General features: G+C 47.2%; 1 protein-coding gene across 1 annotated transcript; it reads left to right on the top strand.

Moving 5' to 3' along the window:
- The first annotated feature begins 4,162 nt into the window (after positions 1–4,162).
- Positions 4,163–5,695, top strand: LOC112066253 (C2 calcium-dependent domain-containing protein 4A-like). Its single transcript, XM_055088782.1, has 2 exons — positions 4,163–5,189; positions 5,241–5,695. The coding sequence occupies exons 1-2, from the start codon at positions 4,458–4,460 to the stop codon at positions 5,622–5,624; spliced, it is 1,116 nt and encodes a 371-aa protein (XP_054944757.1). The 5' UTR covers positions 4,163–4,457; the 3' UTR covers positions 5,625–5,695.
- The last annotated feature ends 13,071 nt before the right edge of the window (positions 5,696–18,766 follow it).

Below are 18,766 nucleotides of genomic sequence, written 5' to 3'. Positions count from 1 at the left end.
AGGGATGGCAAGGCTGTTTGGAGGGGTTAGGAGAACCTCATATCTGTACTTCAGGGTGGATTGGAATCCCCACCCCCACACGAGGAATTTTAAGCATAAAATCTTTATATTTTTAAACTCCTATCAATACATTATTATTAACTAAAGTCCAGGGCTTCCCTGGTGGCGCAGTGGTTGGGAGTCCACCTGCCAATGCAGGGGACACGGGTTCGAGCCCTGGTCCAGGAAGATCCCACATGCTGCAGAGCAACTAAGCCTGTGCGCCACAGCTACTGAGCCTGTGCTCTAGAGCCCACAAGCCACAACTACTGAGCCCACATGCCACAAATACTGAGCCTGCGTGCCACAACTACTGAAGCCTGCGCGCCTAGAGCCTGAGCTCTGCAACAAGAGAGGCCACTGCAATGAGAAGTCCATGCACCGTGGCGAGGAGTGGCCCCCGCTCACCGCAACTAGGGAAAGCCCACGTGCAGCAACGAAGACCCAACAACAAAGACCCAATACAGCCAAAAATAAATAAACTTATTTTAAAAAACAAAACTAAACTATAGTCCATGGTTTACATTAGGTTTCACTATTTGTGTTTGTTTAAAAAGCTGGATCGAGGCTATTTGTGTGTGTGGGATGACTGGCTCATCCTGTGTATATTTAACAGCCAAAGAAACTATCAAACTGTTCTTCGAATTGATGGTACCGCTTTACATTCCCACTAACAGCATATGAACACTCTATCCTCACCAACACTTGACATAATCTTTTTAATTTTAGCATTCTGGTAGATTTAGAGACACCTCATTGTGGTTTAAATTTGCAATGCTCTAATGACTAGTGATGTTGAACATCTTTTCTTGTGTTTATTTTCCATTTGCATATTTTCTTTGAAGTGTCTGTTCAAATCTGTTGTCCCCCTTTTCCACTTTTTATTTCTGAGTTTCAAGAATTTAAAAAATCTATAGGCTCTTTATCAGATATGTTATATCTGATATTTTCTCTCCGTTTGTGTCTTGTCTTTTAATTTAACAGTGTCTTTTAAAGAGCAGAAATTTAAAGTTTTGATAAAGTCTAGTTTATCAGTTTTTTTATGTAGTCTTTTTGGAGTAGTATCTAAAAAAATTGTAGCCTAACTAAAGGTCACAAAGGTTTTATTTTGTTTTCATCTAGAAGTTTCATAGTTTTAGATTTTACATTTAGGCCTATGATTCATTTTGAGTTAATTTTTGTATGTGGTAAAAAAATAGTATACAGTACTTTAAAAATATGGCTCAAAGTTAACATTTTTTTGGCATATGGAGACCCAGTTGTTCCAAAACCATTTATTGAGAAGACTATTGTTTCTCCACTGCTTTGGAACTTTGTCAAAGATCATTTGTTGGGCTTCCCTGGGCTTCCCTGGTGGTGCAGTGGTTGAGAGTCCGCCTGCCGATGCAGGGGACACGGGTTCGTGCCCCAGTCCAGGAAGATCCCACATGCCGCGGGGCGGCTAGGCCCGTGAGCCATGGCCGCTGAGCCTGTGTGTCCGGAACCTGTGCTCCGCAACGGGAGAGGCCGCGACACTGAGAGCGTACCACAAAAAACAAAAGTTTCAGAGCTTGAATACAAACGAGATAATAGTGAACCTTTTGTGGTCATAAGGCACAAAATAATGAAACAACTGATGTGATCAGAGTTTCCACTGAGCGGGTTGTTTTTCACTTTTTCCTATTGTGATTTAAGAATCAGGAAGGACACCAGGCCTCTGACGGCGGATACAGCCTGCAGCTATGGGTTTAGATGAATGAATGACTGGAGTGTATCCTTGCGTAAGTAAGTTAAGTTCCCTGTATCTTATTTCTCTTCTGTAGAATATTGATCCATGGAAAACTAATAGTTTTGGAAAACCCTCTGCATAGAGATTGCATTTATAGCCATGCTTATGGTCTTCTGTGAACATGGATGTGGTGGTAGCACAGTTTCTCAAATCCCATGTCCTGCTTCCAGTGGATTTACTCACTGATGAAATGTTTGTGTGTTCATGTCACGAAGGCCCTTTTCACTGAGGTCTCGTTGGAAGTGGGCTGGCACATGAGCAGGATATAATGCTAGTTGCTCTGCTTCAGAGAAGGCCATTGGCCCAAGGATTTGCAGACCAGCCTGCAGAAGCAATAGGAAAGGATCCAGTCCGAGACGCCCTGGGGACTCCTCCGCTTGCAGGTGTGGCTGCAGCCGGTCTGGTTGCTGCTCCCCGGCTGCTTAGGGATTCATGCTTGCCGTCTCAGAAAGCACACACTAGAGGGCAGCAGTGATCAACTTAGAAAGAAAGTATTACTTATTAATCCATGGAAAACACTCACTCTCCTTACCTTTAAATATTTGGAAATGATGGTACTTATTCCAAAGCAGAGATAATGGAAAATACTTAGCACATTGAGTTGCTTTAAGAATTAACATTCTGGGTGTCAAGTGCAATACAAACTATGCACACACGCCCTGACACACAGTGAACTCAGTGAATGATATTGAACTGAGTGGATGGACGGAGGGAGGAAGGAAGGAAAGAGAGAAGAAAGGAATTAGCAAAAAGCTAGGACTTACAATACATGGGCTGTGACTCATAATTTGAACGACCTTAGACAAGTCTCTTAACCTGAGCCTCAGTTTCTTATATGGTAAACAGAAGCAATGTCCACTGCACTGGTTTGCTGTGAGAAAGACATTGAATAAAGCAGTTAGACAGATATGTGGTTAAAAGCACATGAGACCTGGATTGTAGATCAGGCTGAATTCAACACAATATAATTCATCAAATATTTACTGAGCAATTATTTGCCCGGCACTGTATCTCCAGGTGCTGAAACTGGAGGAGTTGAATAAGACAGCCGGGCTTGTCCCTTAGAGAGGTCTGCTTTGGGATGGAGGCAGACCCAGGTTCTGGATCACAGCACTTCTATTTATTTTACATGTATTCATAGTAGGTCTGCCAGACTCCTCTCCGGTTGCGTTACTGCAGTCCTTGCCCTCAAGAAACTCACAGTCTAGTAGGGGAGACAAACTTGTAAACCCAAAATTCCAGAGCAGCCTGCTAAATGCAGCAATGGTGGTCCATAGAATGTGTATGAAGGGAATGAGAAGAGGCTGAGAACTGCAGTGGGGGAGTTGAGTAAATGTTCTGAAGGGGATGATGTCTGGCTGAACCAAAAAAAAGGAGTTCCTATGGAGAAAAAAAGCAGAGGAGGGCATTTCAGATAACAGGAAGCATCACATACAAAGCCAAATAGACAGGAAATTGCTAGTTCCAGCTTCTGCCATTTACTAGCTCTATTGAACTTTTATGGAAATTCCTCAAGTCCCACTGGACTTCAGTTTTCTCATCTTGGAAAATGAAGGTTGGGGGCGGGGGTGGAGAGAGAGGCCATCTGGGTTTTCTGTGAAGTGCTTTCTAGCTGGATACCTCCATGCTGGAGCAGAGAGAAAGGCGTAGCTTTTGGAAATACCAAGTGTCATTTTTAGGGTGTGAGCCGGAAATCCCACCTTTTGTGACCATCAAGATGATAGGCAGAGCCTGTAGTCATTCAGAAATTTTTGCATACATTAATTCACCCACTCCACCAATATATATGGCACTGACTGAGCCAGGCCCTATACTATTAAGAAGGCCACTGTCTAGCCGAGGGGGACAGACGCATAAATAAGTACACGAGTACCATGGGAACTATATGTGTCTACACACTGCAGGTTCGTGGGGGCAGTAAAACAGAAGACGCTAGTGCGTGTAGGTCACCTCCGGGGGGGCGGCGGGGACAGGATTTAGCTCCCAGCAAAAGGGAAATTCTTGTTTCCGTATCCAGCTGCACGTTCTCCAAGAAACCGCCAACATTTTCAGCCGCCGATTCTCCCTTGGCAGGCCGACGAGGTAGCCTCCCTCCACCGGCAACCTTTCACAGGCGGTTCCCTGCACGCACAGCGGATGCAGGTCCCAGGGCTGAGCAGAGGGTGCCGGCTCTCGCCACAGCTTCGCTCCCACGAGAGCCCCCGCGACAGGGCCCGGCGTTGACGAGAAGGGGCGGCCTGGAGGGCGGGCCGTCCAGTGACTCCAAGGGTTGGGCTCTGCGCCAGCTGGGCGGGGCTCAGCCTCCAATATAAGCGAGGAGCGCCCGTCTCGCAGCCACAGGGCTGAAGCTGGCGCGCCTACCTGGAGCGGAAGGCGACGGGGACTGAACTTGCAACTCAGGAACCAGAGGGACTGAAGAAGAGGCAAAGGTCTGATTTCTACTTCTTCGTTTATTTAGTAATAATGACTGGAAGGCGGGTGGCTTTGTGGGCGCGCGAGAGCTCGGCCCGGACTGGCAGCGGGTCGTAGGCGCATTGGCACTCGCAGAGGGCTCCGGGCACTCCCGAGAGGCCCCGGGCGTCCAAACTTAGCAGCTTCTCTCCCTCGCAGGAGCGCTTCTTCCCCCCACTCCCAGCCCCAGCCTCAGAGGATGCGGCTCCTCGGGAAACTCCGCGCCTCTGCCGCGGGCCGCGCGGTTCTGGAGCCTGCCTTCTCCAACGTGCTCACCCCGGACCGTATCCCCGAGTTCTGTATCCCGCCGCGGCTGCCCGTGCCCTGCGCGCCCGTGTCCTCACCCCTGGCCGCCTCCCTGCCCCGGCGGTGCGCTGCGGAGCCGGACCTTTGGCATCGAGGAGCCTACGACGGCGCGGGGCGCACGGACTGGGACCCACGCTCGCAGGCCGCGCTCTCGCTGCCGCACCTGCCCCGGGTGCGCACCGCCTACGGCTTCTGCGCGCTACTCGAGAGCCCGCACACCCGCCGCAAGGAGTCGCTCTTCCTCGGGGGCTCGGGCACTTCCCCGCTCCTTCCCGCGCCCCGCCCCCGGGCCCGCACCTACGGCGGCGGCGGCGGTGGAGACGCCCGCCTCGCGCCCCCGGGAAGAGTATCTGCTGCGCCTCCCGCGGCCCCCGGCGGCCCCCGCCCGCCCCCGGTTGCGCTCGCCCCGCGGCCCTGCGGCCGCCGCCTCCTGCGCGCTCCCGAGGGGCTGCTGCGCCGCGCGCTGCGGGCCGGGAGGAGCCGAGGCCTGGCCCGCGCCCGCTCCGTCTCCAGCGGGGACGGGGACGACGACGACGACGGGCGCCGCGCCGGCTCCCGGTCCCCGGTCCGGGCCCCCGCCACGTCCCCTCCGCCGCCCCCCGACCCTCGGCCCGAGCTCCTGGAGGCCGAGGGCACCGTGAATCTGGACCGCGCCGGCGGCGCCCAGCTCCTGGAGGCCGAGGGCACCGTGACTCTGGACCGCGCCGGCGGCGCCCTGCGCCTGGCCGTCGAGTACAGTCGGGACAGCGGGCGCCTCCGCGTCCGGCTGCTCCGCGCCGAGGGCCCGGCCGGAGGGGTCGCCGAGCCCCGCGCCCCCGTCGGCTGCCGCGTCAGCTTCGTCCTGCAGCCGCCGGGCCAGACGCGCCGGCCGCGGGGCGCCGTGGTCCGGCGGAGCCTCCGGGCGGTCTTGGAGCAGGACTTGTGCTTGGACGGGCTCTCGGAGGACGAGGTGCGCCGCCTGGCCGAGCGCGTCAAGGCCGAGAACCGGGGCCGCGGGCTGGAGCGGGGCCGCCTGCTGGGCCAGGGCGAGCTGCTGCTGGGCCCCCTCCTGCTCCTCTGAGGGCGCGCCCTGCCCCTGGGGCCTCTCGGACCCTGCCAACCGCTTTGTACCAAATAAATGTTATTTATTCATTTTTCTCATCATGTTCTTGCTGTGTTGCCGTTTTAGTTCTTAGGTATCTGCTTTTGTCATCGTTTATTGGTAGGGAAGGATAAAATAATGACGCACTCCTCTATTCAAAACACTCAATCCTTTTTTCCTTTTACATAAAAAGGTTGGCTTGTGTCTGAAAGAGAGAAGAAAGAAGTACACCCCATCTGCGTTGTTTTCCCATACCTGATTTATATCAATGCCAAACGGCTTATGGGTTTAAAAAAATGTCATTCCTTCAGAATCATGCCCAACGCTAAGATGCGTATAGACAGCTTTCCATATTTGATGTGGTGTGGGTTCATACCCTCATTCGTGCACACGCACATCAGGGTGGGAACCTTCCTGTAACACGGATACCTTGATGGGAAAAGAATCCCTTTCCCATGAAGAAAGAACAAGATTCTTTTGAAAGTGAAGTCTTCAAAAATGGCGGAGGGAAAAGAAAGCAAAGGAAGTGAAGGATCTTCCAATGGATTGTATGTGGGGAGTAGATATTCTTGGCCTCTCCCTCTACCTTCTCCAGAAGGAGCCCTGGGAAATCTTGCTATTTCAGAAGGGAAATCATTCCTATCTCTGTAAACAAGGTGATATTTTTTGTGGCTTTATTTCTACCCAGCTATGTATATGTACATAGTAATTAATGACTTTGCAATAGGATTTCTCAGATGAGTTGAAACGTAAGGGGTTATGAGAGAGTGTTTCTTAATTCAACTTATTTTCAGTTGTTGATTCAACAAATAGACATGAGTCCACTGGAAACTGATTATACCCAAGGGGGTATGCCCTTTATTAGAGGCATCTATGATGTGGTGGAGAGCACAAGGAGAGTGGGGGGAGATATAGATTCCAACCTTTTTTTTTTAAATAAACTTATTTATTTTATTTTTGGCTGTGTTGGGTCTTCGTTGCTGTGCACGGGCTTTCTCTAGTTGAGGTGAGCGGGGGCTACTCTTCGTTGCGGTGCGCGGGCTTCTCATTGCGGTGGCTTCTCTTGTTGCGGAGCACGGGCTCTAGGCGTGTGAGCTCAGTAGTTGTGGCTCACGGCCTCCAGAGCGCAGGCTCAGTAGTTGTGGCGCATGGGCTTAGTTGCTCCGCGGCATGTGGGATCTTCCCGGACCAGGGCTCGAACCCGTGTCGTCTGCATTGGCAGGTGGATTCTCCACCACTGTGCCACTAGGGAAGCCCCTAGATTCCAACCTTTTATCTGCCACTTGTCACTTGTCTGAACCATGGCAAATCAGTTCATCTCCCTGAACCTCATTTCCTACATCAGTGAAAAGGGGGATATTAATACCCACCTCATCCGGTTTTGTGAAGGTATGCCTTAATACCCAAATAACCCTTAAATACATGTGAAATATGCTAGCATCCCTGAAAAGGCTTGAACTGGCCTAGTGAGCAGGTGCTCAATAATGTTCCAGAAAATGAACTCCTTCACTTATTCTCCTTGCTTTCGAATTGTTTCTCCCTGGTCTTGGAGGCTAACAGAATGGATGGCTACCTGAAACTGAGGACTTTGGGCAGCCCAGAGTGGGATTACAGACCCTCCAGGATCCCTGTGGCGAATTTCCCCAGAAGCAGTAGTTTGCACTCATGCTACCTCAGAAAGCCCTTCAGCATTGTTATTACCAGAATGAAGTTCTGGGTACAAATTTGGTTAGAGTAAATACATAAAAATCCTGGATTTTAAACATAATTTCAAAGTGGACAAATTAGCCCTTAGAAATCATCTAATCAAACGACTTCTGAAACTGAGAAAATACCACAGAAGTGACTGGTCCGAAGCCACATATCTAGTGACTGGCTGGGTTCAGACAAGAACGAGGTTGTCCTGACTTCTTCAGAGGACTGACCTACCCTTTGCTTTTTGATTCAACAATTAGTTGTTGAGTTCTTACATTGTGACAAGCACAGTACTAAGGCCTGGGGATAAAGCTATGAATAAGGCAGACAACATTCCTGTTCTCCCCCAGGACTTAACTTTTGTGAGGGTAGCCAAACAATAGCCAAGTTTTGTTATGACAGATTGAGGTGACTATAATGAAGACATTAAACTAAGGAAGGTGCTAGAGATTCTGCGAGCTAGGGAGGTAGCCGGTAGGATATTCTCAGAGACAGAGTGGTCAGGAAAGGTCTCTCTAAGACCTGAGGAAGGAATCATCCACACCAGGAACTTAATCTATCCAAATAACCACTTAATGTGTCCCTATGACCTATCGATGCATCCAAACCAGAATTCTTGATTTTCCCCTCCCAAATCCCTTCCTCCTCTAGGCTTCCTTATTTCAATAAATGGCACCATCATTCTTTCTTTCACTCAGACAAAAAACCTGGAATCATCTTTGACTTTTCTCTCTCACACGCCACTTTCCTCAGATGTACATGTTACCTCCTTATCACATCCTCCCCTGGCCATACTGTTTTTAAAAAGCATCATTGTCACTGGCACTGCTTTATTCTTCCTATCACTTATCACTACTGGACATTATATCATACACTTATTGTTGTTTTTGCTTTATTTTCTCTTCCACTAGAATATATGCTTTATAAAGGCAGGGATTTGTTTGTTTATTCACTGCTCTATTTCCAGTGCCTAGAACAGAGTCTGGCATATGGTAGATACTCGATAGGTATTGATTTAGTGTTGAATGAATATAGGAAGAGATGGAATAAGTAGAGGAGAGTAGAGGACCTAGGCCAAAGCCTTGAGACAGTCCAACATTTAGAAATTTAATAGAGGAGGAAAAGTCAGTCTAGGGGACAGAGAAGCAGCAGCCAGTGAGGTAGGGGAGAGGCCAGGGTAGTGTGGAGTCCTGGAAGCCAAGATAGGAACATATTCCAAGAAAGAGGGGGATGTTCAACTCATTTACATCCTGCTGGGAAGTCTAGATAAATGAAAACAGAGAAATGCCCATTGGCTTTGGGAAGGTGAATGTCGGTGATGAACTTGACGGAAACAGGTCTAGGAGAATAGTGACATCAGGAGCCAGACTAGAATGGGTTAAAACATGAGTGGGAGGTGAGAGAGTACAAAGTTTTGGAAGAGGGAAGGAGAGAAAAAGGGCTGTAGCGGGAAGAGAATACACAGTCAAAGGATAATCATTTTGGGTTTTTTTTGTTTGTTTGTCTTTATTTTTATTTTTTTAAATTTATTTTTATTTATTTATTTTTTGGTACGCGGGCCTCTCACCGCCGCGGCCTCTCCCGTTGAGGAGCACAGGCTCCGGACGCGCAGGCTCGGCGGCCATGTCTCACGGGCCCAGCCGCTCCGCGGCATGTGGGATCTTCTCGGACGGGGGCACGAGCCCGTGTTCCCTGCATCGGCAGGTGGACTCTCAACCACTGCGCCACCAGGGAAGCCCAATCATTTTGTTTTAATATGAAAGAATCCAACACCTGTTTGGAATATCCAGAATGGAGAGACATTGATAATGAAGCGAAAGAAAACCAGCAATAATTATAGGAGCACAGTCTTTGGAAAAGCAAGAGAGGGTCCAGAACACAAGTGAGTAGAAGTAGATGCACATCTGTTTTCCATCGCTCCATCTATGCGTCATTCCATCCTGGGATGGCTCACACTTGTAGTCCTAGGATGTCCTACCCCTACAGTTTCTCGTCAGAGACCAGCCTGGAGAGAAGCCCTTGCTTCTACCAACATTCCCATAAGACTGAGAAAGAATTTCCCTGGAAAACCCCAGCGAACTTCTCCATGTATTTTATTAGCGCAAATTGCATCTGTAGCTGAGTGTGAGGTCAGCGTCTGCTGAGGCCCATGCTTCTTCCCGTTAGGAAGTAAGATGGGAAATGATGTGGCGTATAAGAAGGAGCAGAAAGTCTGACGCCGGAAAGACAGAGCTTCAAATCTTGGCTCTGCTGCCAACTAATTGTATGATCTTGGGGCAAATGTTTAACTTCTTTGAACCGAGGTTTTGTCTTTTCGAAAATATTGGGTGTGAAGATGGCCAGGGTTAAATAACAGAATTGCATGTAGTCCCAGCAAGCTTCATATTAACAGGGGAGGTGCCCTTCTGTTTTCAAATTTGATGTGAACACCCTTCTTTAGCGCATGCAGATGAATATCATTTTGCCGAATGGCTTTATGCTCACCTGTGGTTCTAGTCTTAAGTCTGTACAAAGGGCAGGCTACTGAGAACTTGTCTGGGTGGCTGCACTAAATGACACAAACACAAATAATTGCATCTTTCCTTTCCACTGATTATGCCCTTCAGACTCCATCTGCCGTGTTCCTGAGAGGGGAACTACAGCTCAGCTGATGTGTGCTTCTAAAATCCAGCCATTACCATGAGGAGGTTTTCATCATCTGTGAACATCAAGGCCTTGATAAATATCCCCAGGTGATCAGACAGTAGTGTTTGTGCTGACAGGGAAAATCCATACTTTACTTGACAAAAAGAATAGGATTTATTTTGCAGATTGAAAACAACTCGATGTAAAAAAGAACCAGTGTCTCCTGTCTTCACCTGTCTGTCAGGAGACGGTGCTTCCTTTGTCAGCACTGTCTTCACAGCACTCAGGACCCTTGTCTGTTCCTCCTCCCGGTCTCCGGGCTGGAGCCACCCTATCTTCACCTGCTTAGGCTGCTCTACACTGCCTCTTCACCATCATCAAAGTTTTAATTTTTATTTTGAAATAATTTCACGTTTACAGAACAGTTGCAAAAACAGTACTAAGAATTCCCATATACTCTTCACTCAGATTCTCCAAGTGTTAACATTCTCCATATTTTTTATCATTATCTATATATTTATATATCTATGTATCCATCTGTCTATCTTTGTTTTTCATGAAGGATTTGGGAATAAGTTGCAGATATGTGCCCTTTTTCCCTAAAAACTATTGTTAAGGGCATAATATGCTGAAAGCTAAGCGCTGAGGAGGCCCCCACGCAGCCCCTCTGTGTACAGAACCCGTGTTCTTTCCTGAGAACCTCTGACACCTGGACCAATGCCAGGCAGCAGTGACCGTGCTTACAGTTCATGTTGGTAAAACTTTATTTCTTGCTTTTAAGATGAAAATATAAACAAGTGTATTAATATCTTCTTCCCTGCAATGGATTATCATGCCCCTGGGGCAGGGGTCCCCAACCCCTGGGCCACAGATGGATGGATACCGACCTGCCTGTTAGGAACCGGGCCTCACGGCAGGAGGTGAGTGGCGGGCGAGCGAGTGAAGCTTCATCTGCCGCTAGGCATCGCTTGCATTCCCACCTGAACCATCCCCAACATCCCCCCACCCCCCGGCCCGGTCCGTGGATATATAGTCTTCCAGGAAACCAGTCCCTGGTGCCAAAAAGGTGGGGGACCACTGCCCTAGGGTGCATAGAATACATTTTGAAGACCAGTACTCTAGATTTCAATTATCAAGGAGACCAAGTACTGTCATTAGGGAGATAAATCTATCTATTCCTTGAAAGAAATGAATTTGATCTTTAATAGAGAAATTGAAGAATTCAGATATGAGCAGATGAATTCCTAGAGAATGAGCAGATACTTAGTGTAAATGTTGGCCCTTTCTGAGGCTGCTAAACATGGTAATTGTATGAGACCTTGTACTTGTGACTTGTCTGACAAGTGGTCCCTGGCCATTCTCTTCTAATGAGCACTCTGTCCCTTATTTGAATCAGTAATGGATATTTACTGGTCTTCATCACCTGGTAAGTAATTACTCCTTGTAGAGCAACATCTTGATTTTCTTAAGTGGAATCACTCTATCAGTTCTCTCAGTTGATACGTTTCAGATGATAACGATTCCGTATCGTTGTAGGGACGGGTCTAACTCAGGCCTGGCCAATGAGAATATTTCATACTCTTGGCCGCAGTGATTGGTTCAAGGATGTAGTTGTGATCCAGTGAGATTCACGTTCGGTTCAGTGAGATTCAGATCCAGTAGTTGTATTGAGAAAGAGACAAACTTTTCTGCTGAATTTGAACCTGACGGTGCAGTCCTGGAGCTCTTGTTTGCTCTCTTGCCAGTACATGGAACCCAAGGAACCAAAGCCAACATGGAGCAGAGCGGAGTGATAAATGGAGAGACTCAGTGTCCCAGCGACATCACTTGCATTCTGAAGCTAACTGTGACTGTAGTTGGGTTACTCTAATCTCTTTTCAGTCGAGCTGGGTTTGAATTGGACTTTCTGTCACTGAATCAAAAAAGAGCCTGACTGGAGCCTTCACGAGAACCTGAGCTCACCTTATTTCCTGTCTCCTACCCATTGTGGACGGCACTTGTATCCTTGATTTCTAACCCAGGAAGTCAGCAATGGAGTGAGGAGAGGGATAGAGCACGACTCAAGGATGGGGTAAGTATGTATATTTCATGCATTGATTGGTCACTAAAAGAAACATCTAGAAGCTTAACGATTTGTTTTGTGGGCCAGGTCAAAACATGCCCACATCAAGATGGCTGTCAAAATAAATACTTTTCCGGTAAGACTGCACCTGGCAGCAGCTTACCTGAATTGCATGCATCACGTCTTGTAGGAAACAGGTCTCTGAAAGGATAATCTTGGAAAATTCGACTTGCAAAGTGACAAAAACCTGAGAGGTGCTGTTTTGAGTTGTGAAAACATTTTGTATGAATAATAATAATTTTCTGAATATCACTTTCTAGTCTGTAAAGTGCTTTCACAGAATTTATTTCTTTTGATCCGAACAGCAACCCCTTTTTTTTTTTTTTTGCCGCTCCGCGGCATGTGGGATCCTCCCAGACCGGGGCGCGGACCCGGTTCCCCTGCATCGGCAGGCGGACGCGCAACCACTGCGCCACCAGGGAAGCCCAAACAGCAACCCTTTAAGTCAGGTGTAGATACTATTATTATTATTGCTATTTGCCCTATTTTATAGATAAAGAATTGTAATAAATTACTCCTGCAGACCCAGTGAGTAAGTGAGGGAGCCAGGAATCAGTCCCAGCTCATCTTATTATTACCACCGTGTCGCAGTGGAATTGTAAGTTCCTTGAATCAGGGTCCACTTCTTATACGTCTTTATATGTTCCTACCAACACCCCCCAACCCAGCTGTATGTGCAGGAGGTAAGCCTGCAATGAGTACAGATGAAAGGTTTCAGTGCTGGGCATTTGGTGACTAAATCAAAGAAGGCTAGAATGGAGAAAGATCACATGGAACTTCAGGTAAACAACAAAACTACCCAAAAAAACAAAAAACAAACCCCACCCCCCCACCAAAAAAAACAGACTTGATATGCTTGGTTAATAATACAGGGGAAAAAAGAAAGAGAATTAAAGTTCATATTTTAACTGTGGTTTTGAGTTACTGAATACATTAATAAATATATCACTGGATTATATGCTTACATAATTTTAGCAGTTCACATAGAGCCTTTGGCTACAGTGTAGTTCACATTAAAAAAATAATGGCTCAGGGACTTCCCTGGTGGCACAGTGGTTAAGAATCCACCTGCCAATGCAGGGGACACAGGTTCGATCCCTGGTCCGGGAAGATCCCACCTGCCGCGGAACAACTAACCCCGTGCGCCACAACTACTGAGCCTGCGCTCTAGAGCCCGTGTGCTACAACTACTGAGCCCGCGTGCTTAGAGCCCGTGCTCCGCAACAAGAGAAGCCACCGCGATGAGAAGCCGGCGTACCACAAGGAAGAGTAGCCCCCGCTCGCCGCAACTAGAGAAAGCCCATGCGCAGCAACAAAGACCCAACGCAGCCAAAAATAAACAAATAAATTTATTAAAAAATAATAATAATGGCTCAGAGATATTGATCATAGGGTACAACTTTCAGTTATAAGATGAATAAATTCTGAAATCCTAATGTACAGCATGGTGACTGTAGTTAGCACTAATATACAACACACTAGAAATTTGGGAAGAGAGTAGATCTCAAGTGGTTTCACCACACACACACACACAAACACACACACACACAATAACTGTGGGAGGCGATAGGTATGTTAATTAGTTTGATTGTGGTAATTATTGCACAATGCATACATGCATCAAAACATCACCTTATAGGGAATTCCCTGGCGGTCTAGTGGTTAGGACTTCGGGCTTCAGTGCTGGGGCCCGGGTTCTATCACTGGTCAGGGAACTAAGATCCCGCCTGCCACACGGTGCGGCCAAATTAAAAAAAAAAAAAAATCACTTTATATACCTTAGATATATACAATTCTTATTTGTCAAAAAATAAATTAATTAAAATACTTTTAAAATTAACGGCTCAAAGAGACTGATTTGTATCTAAAGGGCCGCTTGCTTGATTCAATTATATATCCATGTTTGATTATATCTTTTTTTTCTCCCAGGGTCAAACTGGAGTCATTCTGGATTTATTCCGTGGTCACTCTAGAATCCGCAGGGAGTCTTTCTGGGCCAACCCAACACTGCGGTGAGCAGTGCTCTCATCCGCTCCACGGAGACAGTGAATCAGGAGAAAAGTCAGTCTTTGCAGAGATGGACAAAACTTGGTGAGTAATGCATAACATGAATATCACTGCTATTAGGAAAGTGGCATTGTGGTCATGCTGTTCTTTATGCATAATACTTTTTCAAAGCTGAGTTTATAATTAAAAAACAATTAAATCAACTATACATCCACAAAAAAATAAAATTATTAATAAAAAAACAAAGCACTCCACTCGATTTTAGAGATCTGTCTTAGAACCTGAAAGAACGATCTTGAGCAACGTACTTTTGATCTTGCTAAGCTTCAGCTCTACTTACATTCATAATAGCCTGAAAACTAAGGTGGAGGCAGCCTGGGAGTAACTGTGAGCTGTCAGAGGCCTACCTTAGTGCAGGGAAACAGGCAAACCTGGCAACATGGACCTGTGGGCATTTGGCACTTAGTAATAGTAATGACGATGTTGTTGATAGCTCACCTTGGTTGTGTTTACCAGTAAGGCATCATGCTGAGGACTCTACATGCTGAGATTTATTTAATTCTCACACCAAACTATGAAGTATGGGTGTGAAGAGAAAACTAAGCCTCAGAAATAAAAGCCTAGATTTTCAAGCGAGGCAACTGCAGAGCTGGGCCTCTGAGCCAGGTTGTACCAGGTAGTGGTTAAGAGCATGGATTTTGGATTTCACCCAACTCTTTTCTACTTATAAGCCATGTGAACTTCAGAGATTTACTTTTTTCCCTGTGCCTCGGTTTCCTCATTTTGAAATAGAGATGTAATATCACCTACTCTGGAGACTTCTTGGGAAGATTATATCAATTAATATGTAAAGTACTCACCTATTCAGAGCACCTGTCAGATTGTTCCCATTATACCAGGGCTGAAATGAAAGGACGTCTGCAGACTGAGAGTCACAGTGGGACCTCCTTCTTAGCTGGAAGTCTAGAAGCTCAGCTCTCCTGGCTGACTTTGCCCACGGTGGGCTTGTGTTTTGGCGCCCAGCCCTCTCCTGATGTATCCCCCCATCCTCTGACTCTGGTACCTCTGGGCGTGCTCTGCCTGATCCCAGCCTGCTGTGGAGATGCTGAGGCTGACTCTGCATATCCTGTCAAGTCCCTGCCCCTGGAGTGATGACCAGGGACTACAGGTGTCAATCACGTGGGTACATGTGCCTGCCTTTGGGAGAACAGAGTGTGGGGAGAGAAGCCCTGTGTGCTCCCCACACCATCTGCATCAGGACCTCAGGCACTGGATGGGGATGGGAAAAAATGCCAGGAGAAGAGACGCTGTTACTGGACAAAACCCTGAGCTGGGTGCGGGGCAGATTTTCATCTATGGAGGGGTGTGATGAAGAGATAGAGAACATTTTCCCCTTTGGGGTGTCCTGGGCTGTGCCCTCCTCAAAGCCAGGAGAAAAAAATCAGTGATGAGTGATCTCATGCACTGGGAAGATGTAGTTTCTTCCCAGCAACTGAGCAAAGAGGCCTTGGACTCTGTCCCCCTTGGCAAAGGCCAAAACTTTTACCTCTGGAAGTGAGGTTCTCTGAGTAGGAGAAAAAGGGCAGTGCTGGGGAATCTCTCAGATTCCCAGAGCAGAACCAACCTTGGCTTCAGAGGATCAGCCTTCCAGCTTACCTCACTCCCCTCTGCCAGCTAGCAAGCCTGACCTGAGGTCTTATCAAACCCCCTGGGGATGAAAGCCTTCTGTGGTGGGTACCTTTTGGGATGGGCTGCAAGCTTCCTGGTGAGCCGGGCGGGAGAGGCCCAGGTGTGGCTGGTGCGTGTAGCCCTTACCCAGAGCTGCCTAGGAGCAAAGAAAGACAAGGGAGCGAGGGAGCCGAGGGCAGTAGCAAAGGAGTGGGTGGTGCCAGCGCACAGGGACGTGAAAAGGAGAGGGTTGATGGGCAGAATACAGCAGCCCTGGAGCCGCTGTGTCCTTCTCCAGCTGCCAGAGCGTGATTGGAGGAAGGGTGAGAAAGGAAGGAGAGGAAAGTGTGATCAGGGGTGGGAAAATCAGGACTCCGTCGAGATGGACAATTCTTGGCACTGCTTTGAGAGGTTTTATTTGGGTGGAGGGCCACAGTTTTTAAAAGTAGTATTATTTATCTACTCATTCAGAGTACAAGGCATTGTTCTAGGTGCTTGAAATTTATTCAGATATTTCGTGCTCATTGGCAACCTATTATTGTTCCTGCTTTGCAGATGAAGAGACTGAGTGACAGTAGATTCTGGTAACTTGCCCAAGGTCACACGACTAGGAAGCGGTAGAGCTTGGCTTTGAACCCAGGCAGGCTGGCATGAGAGGTCAAGCTCTCTTAACCCTAGTTCCTCTCTATGGAAGACTCCAGACGTGGGCTAGGTTGCCTGCTGCTGGCAGGGACAGTGGTTTGGCAAAGGAGAGAGCATTTGAAAACAAACTTGATCCACCTCCCAACTTTTTTCCAGGCACTAACCTGAAAAAGTAAATCCTGCAGAAATCAAGGCTTAGAGAGAACGTCCTCACGCAATTTACCCTGAGATATTAGTGCTGGAACTACACCAGGAATCAAACATATGTCCACATTCCAGAATTTTTTTCTGAAGATGGATATCCTAAGGACGCTTTAAAAAAATAAAAAGTAGATACATTCTTTGAAAGGGGGACAAATAAAAATAATTAGTAAAATAACTAACGTGCAGAAGAAGAGACTAAAAAACTTAAAGAGGCGTGAATGGAACATTTGATGTGGATTTGTTTCCATGTACATCATGTGACAGGAAACGCCGAACAGTTTAATCAGTTCTGTTCTTTGTGTTTCCGTTCTCTGTAATGTGATCATGGTCACAATGTCATTTCTGTTCCAAGGAACAGAAATCCAGAAAGGGAAAGGATCAGGTGAGAAAAAGAGGAGAGGGTGAGGGCAGAGAAGAGGGAGGTTTCCTGACGCCCTGAGCTCACCCTAAAGTGCGTTAGTCTGAACTGAGTTTTCCTTTGACAACAGGCCACCGTGGGTTCCTCCTCTTCTAAAGAGGAGAGCATGTTTATGGAACCTTAGAGGTTTATGGAGCACTTCCTCCGAGCTGCCTTCAAGAAACTTATAATCTTATGGAAGAGAAGGCATGTCTACAAGGCAAGACAAAGTGAAAGAGTCCAACAGGGGCAGAGGCCAAGATGCTGAAGGGCTGATTACCTCCAAGGCCCCCTCAGGGGTGGGGCTGGTCTATGCTCTTACCTTCTGCTTTCTCCCTCGGGGCTTCCCAAGTGGGAACACAGCACCCAGGACTGGCCCCGATGGAGTTTAACTCAGTTCCCAGGGTACTTTCCTTGCACACACTGGAGGGTACCACAAAGGAAAGGAATACAGGTGGAGAGTTTGATTTTCATAGAGCTTAACCCAGGACATGGGGAGGCCTGGGCTAGTGAAATAACCTGGGGTAACCTGCATGTGCCTGGGGGGCTGAGACCAGGGCCAAGACCAAGGGTGCAGGGACAGAGGTTGCCATCTATTGGGGACGCTGACTTCCTGGGGGCTGGAGAGGGCACGCTCAGTTTTGGGGTGTGAGGAACAAGGGAAGAGAGCGTGGTGTGGACAAGGGTTGTGAGGTAAGGCCTGGTGCAGGATCTGTGACCACACAAAGGTTGCCCTGGGTCAGCTTTCTTACCTCCTCTCCCACCTCCTCAAGATCTGGTCCCAGAAGCTTATATGGGAACTGAATATTTGCAAAATGGATTCTATTTTGACGCCTTCCTGTATTATGCTTCCTAAGATGTTTTACCATTTCTGTTTCATCCTCAGTTGTCAGTGTTTCCACAAACTTCAGCTTTAACAAACTATATTTCATCTTCTCCTCTCCAAGCCAAACTTCTCCCTAATTCTTCCAGTTCACATGTACACACTCTTAAATATAAAGGCACGGTTTTGTTTAAAGGAACACTCCAAGAATTCCTACTTAGAATTTTGCCTTTCTTTTTATGCATTTCCCAGCTATTTGTATGGAGGCAGAGCAATGTCAGACCATCTGAGTCCCATTAAGGCTCATCCACTTAATGCCTGAGTGACCTCAGGTAATTTACTTAACTTATATCAGCCTCAGTTTTCTCATTTGCAAAGTGGGGCTACTAATAATAACAACACCCACTTAATTTAGGATTGCCCTGAGAATTAGAGATAATACATGCTAAGACCCTGGCATCGTGCCTGGTACGTAGCAAGCAGTCAGTAATGGATAACTATGTTATCTCAAAAGAGGTCATTTCTGTACTTTTAATACCTTGGTAGATAATCCACAGCACAATCCTGGGAATTTGTAACTCTTACATCGTGAGAATTGCTCAAAACTTACAGAGCTTTTAGGCATGTCCTGTTTGGGGGGAAGTTTAATATTTCATAGGTTGTTTGGAGGTAAGAGTTAAAATAGGCTCTGTTTTCACTGTGAGATGAGATCCTGTTTATTGTCTATCTTGACACATTAGAATCTAATTTCCATGAGATCAGGATTTATGTCTTGATTATTACTGTATCCCCGGTACCTAGAATAGTCCTTGGCACATAGTAGGCACTCAAAATATTAGCTGATAGATGCATGTCAGGCTCTTTCCAGGAAACTGTTTAGGGGAGCAAGGAGATGTGTCTATATCTGTACATCTATATGGCCTTCCTTTCTGGATCTC

Source organism: Physeter macrocephalus, chromosome 11 (assembly GCF_002837175.3).
Source record: "Physeter macrocephalus isolate SW-GA chromosome 11, ASM283717v5, whole genome shotgun sequence".
NCBI classification, from domain to species: Eukaryota; Metazoa; Chordata; class Mammalia; order Artiodactyla; family Physeteridae; genus Physeter; species Physeter macrocephalus.
This window is presented reverse-complemented; position numbering and strand designations above follow the sequence as displayed.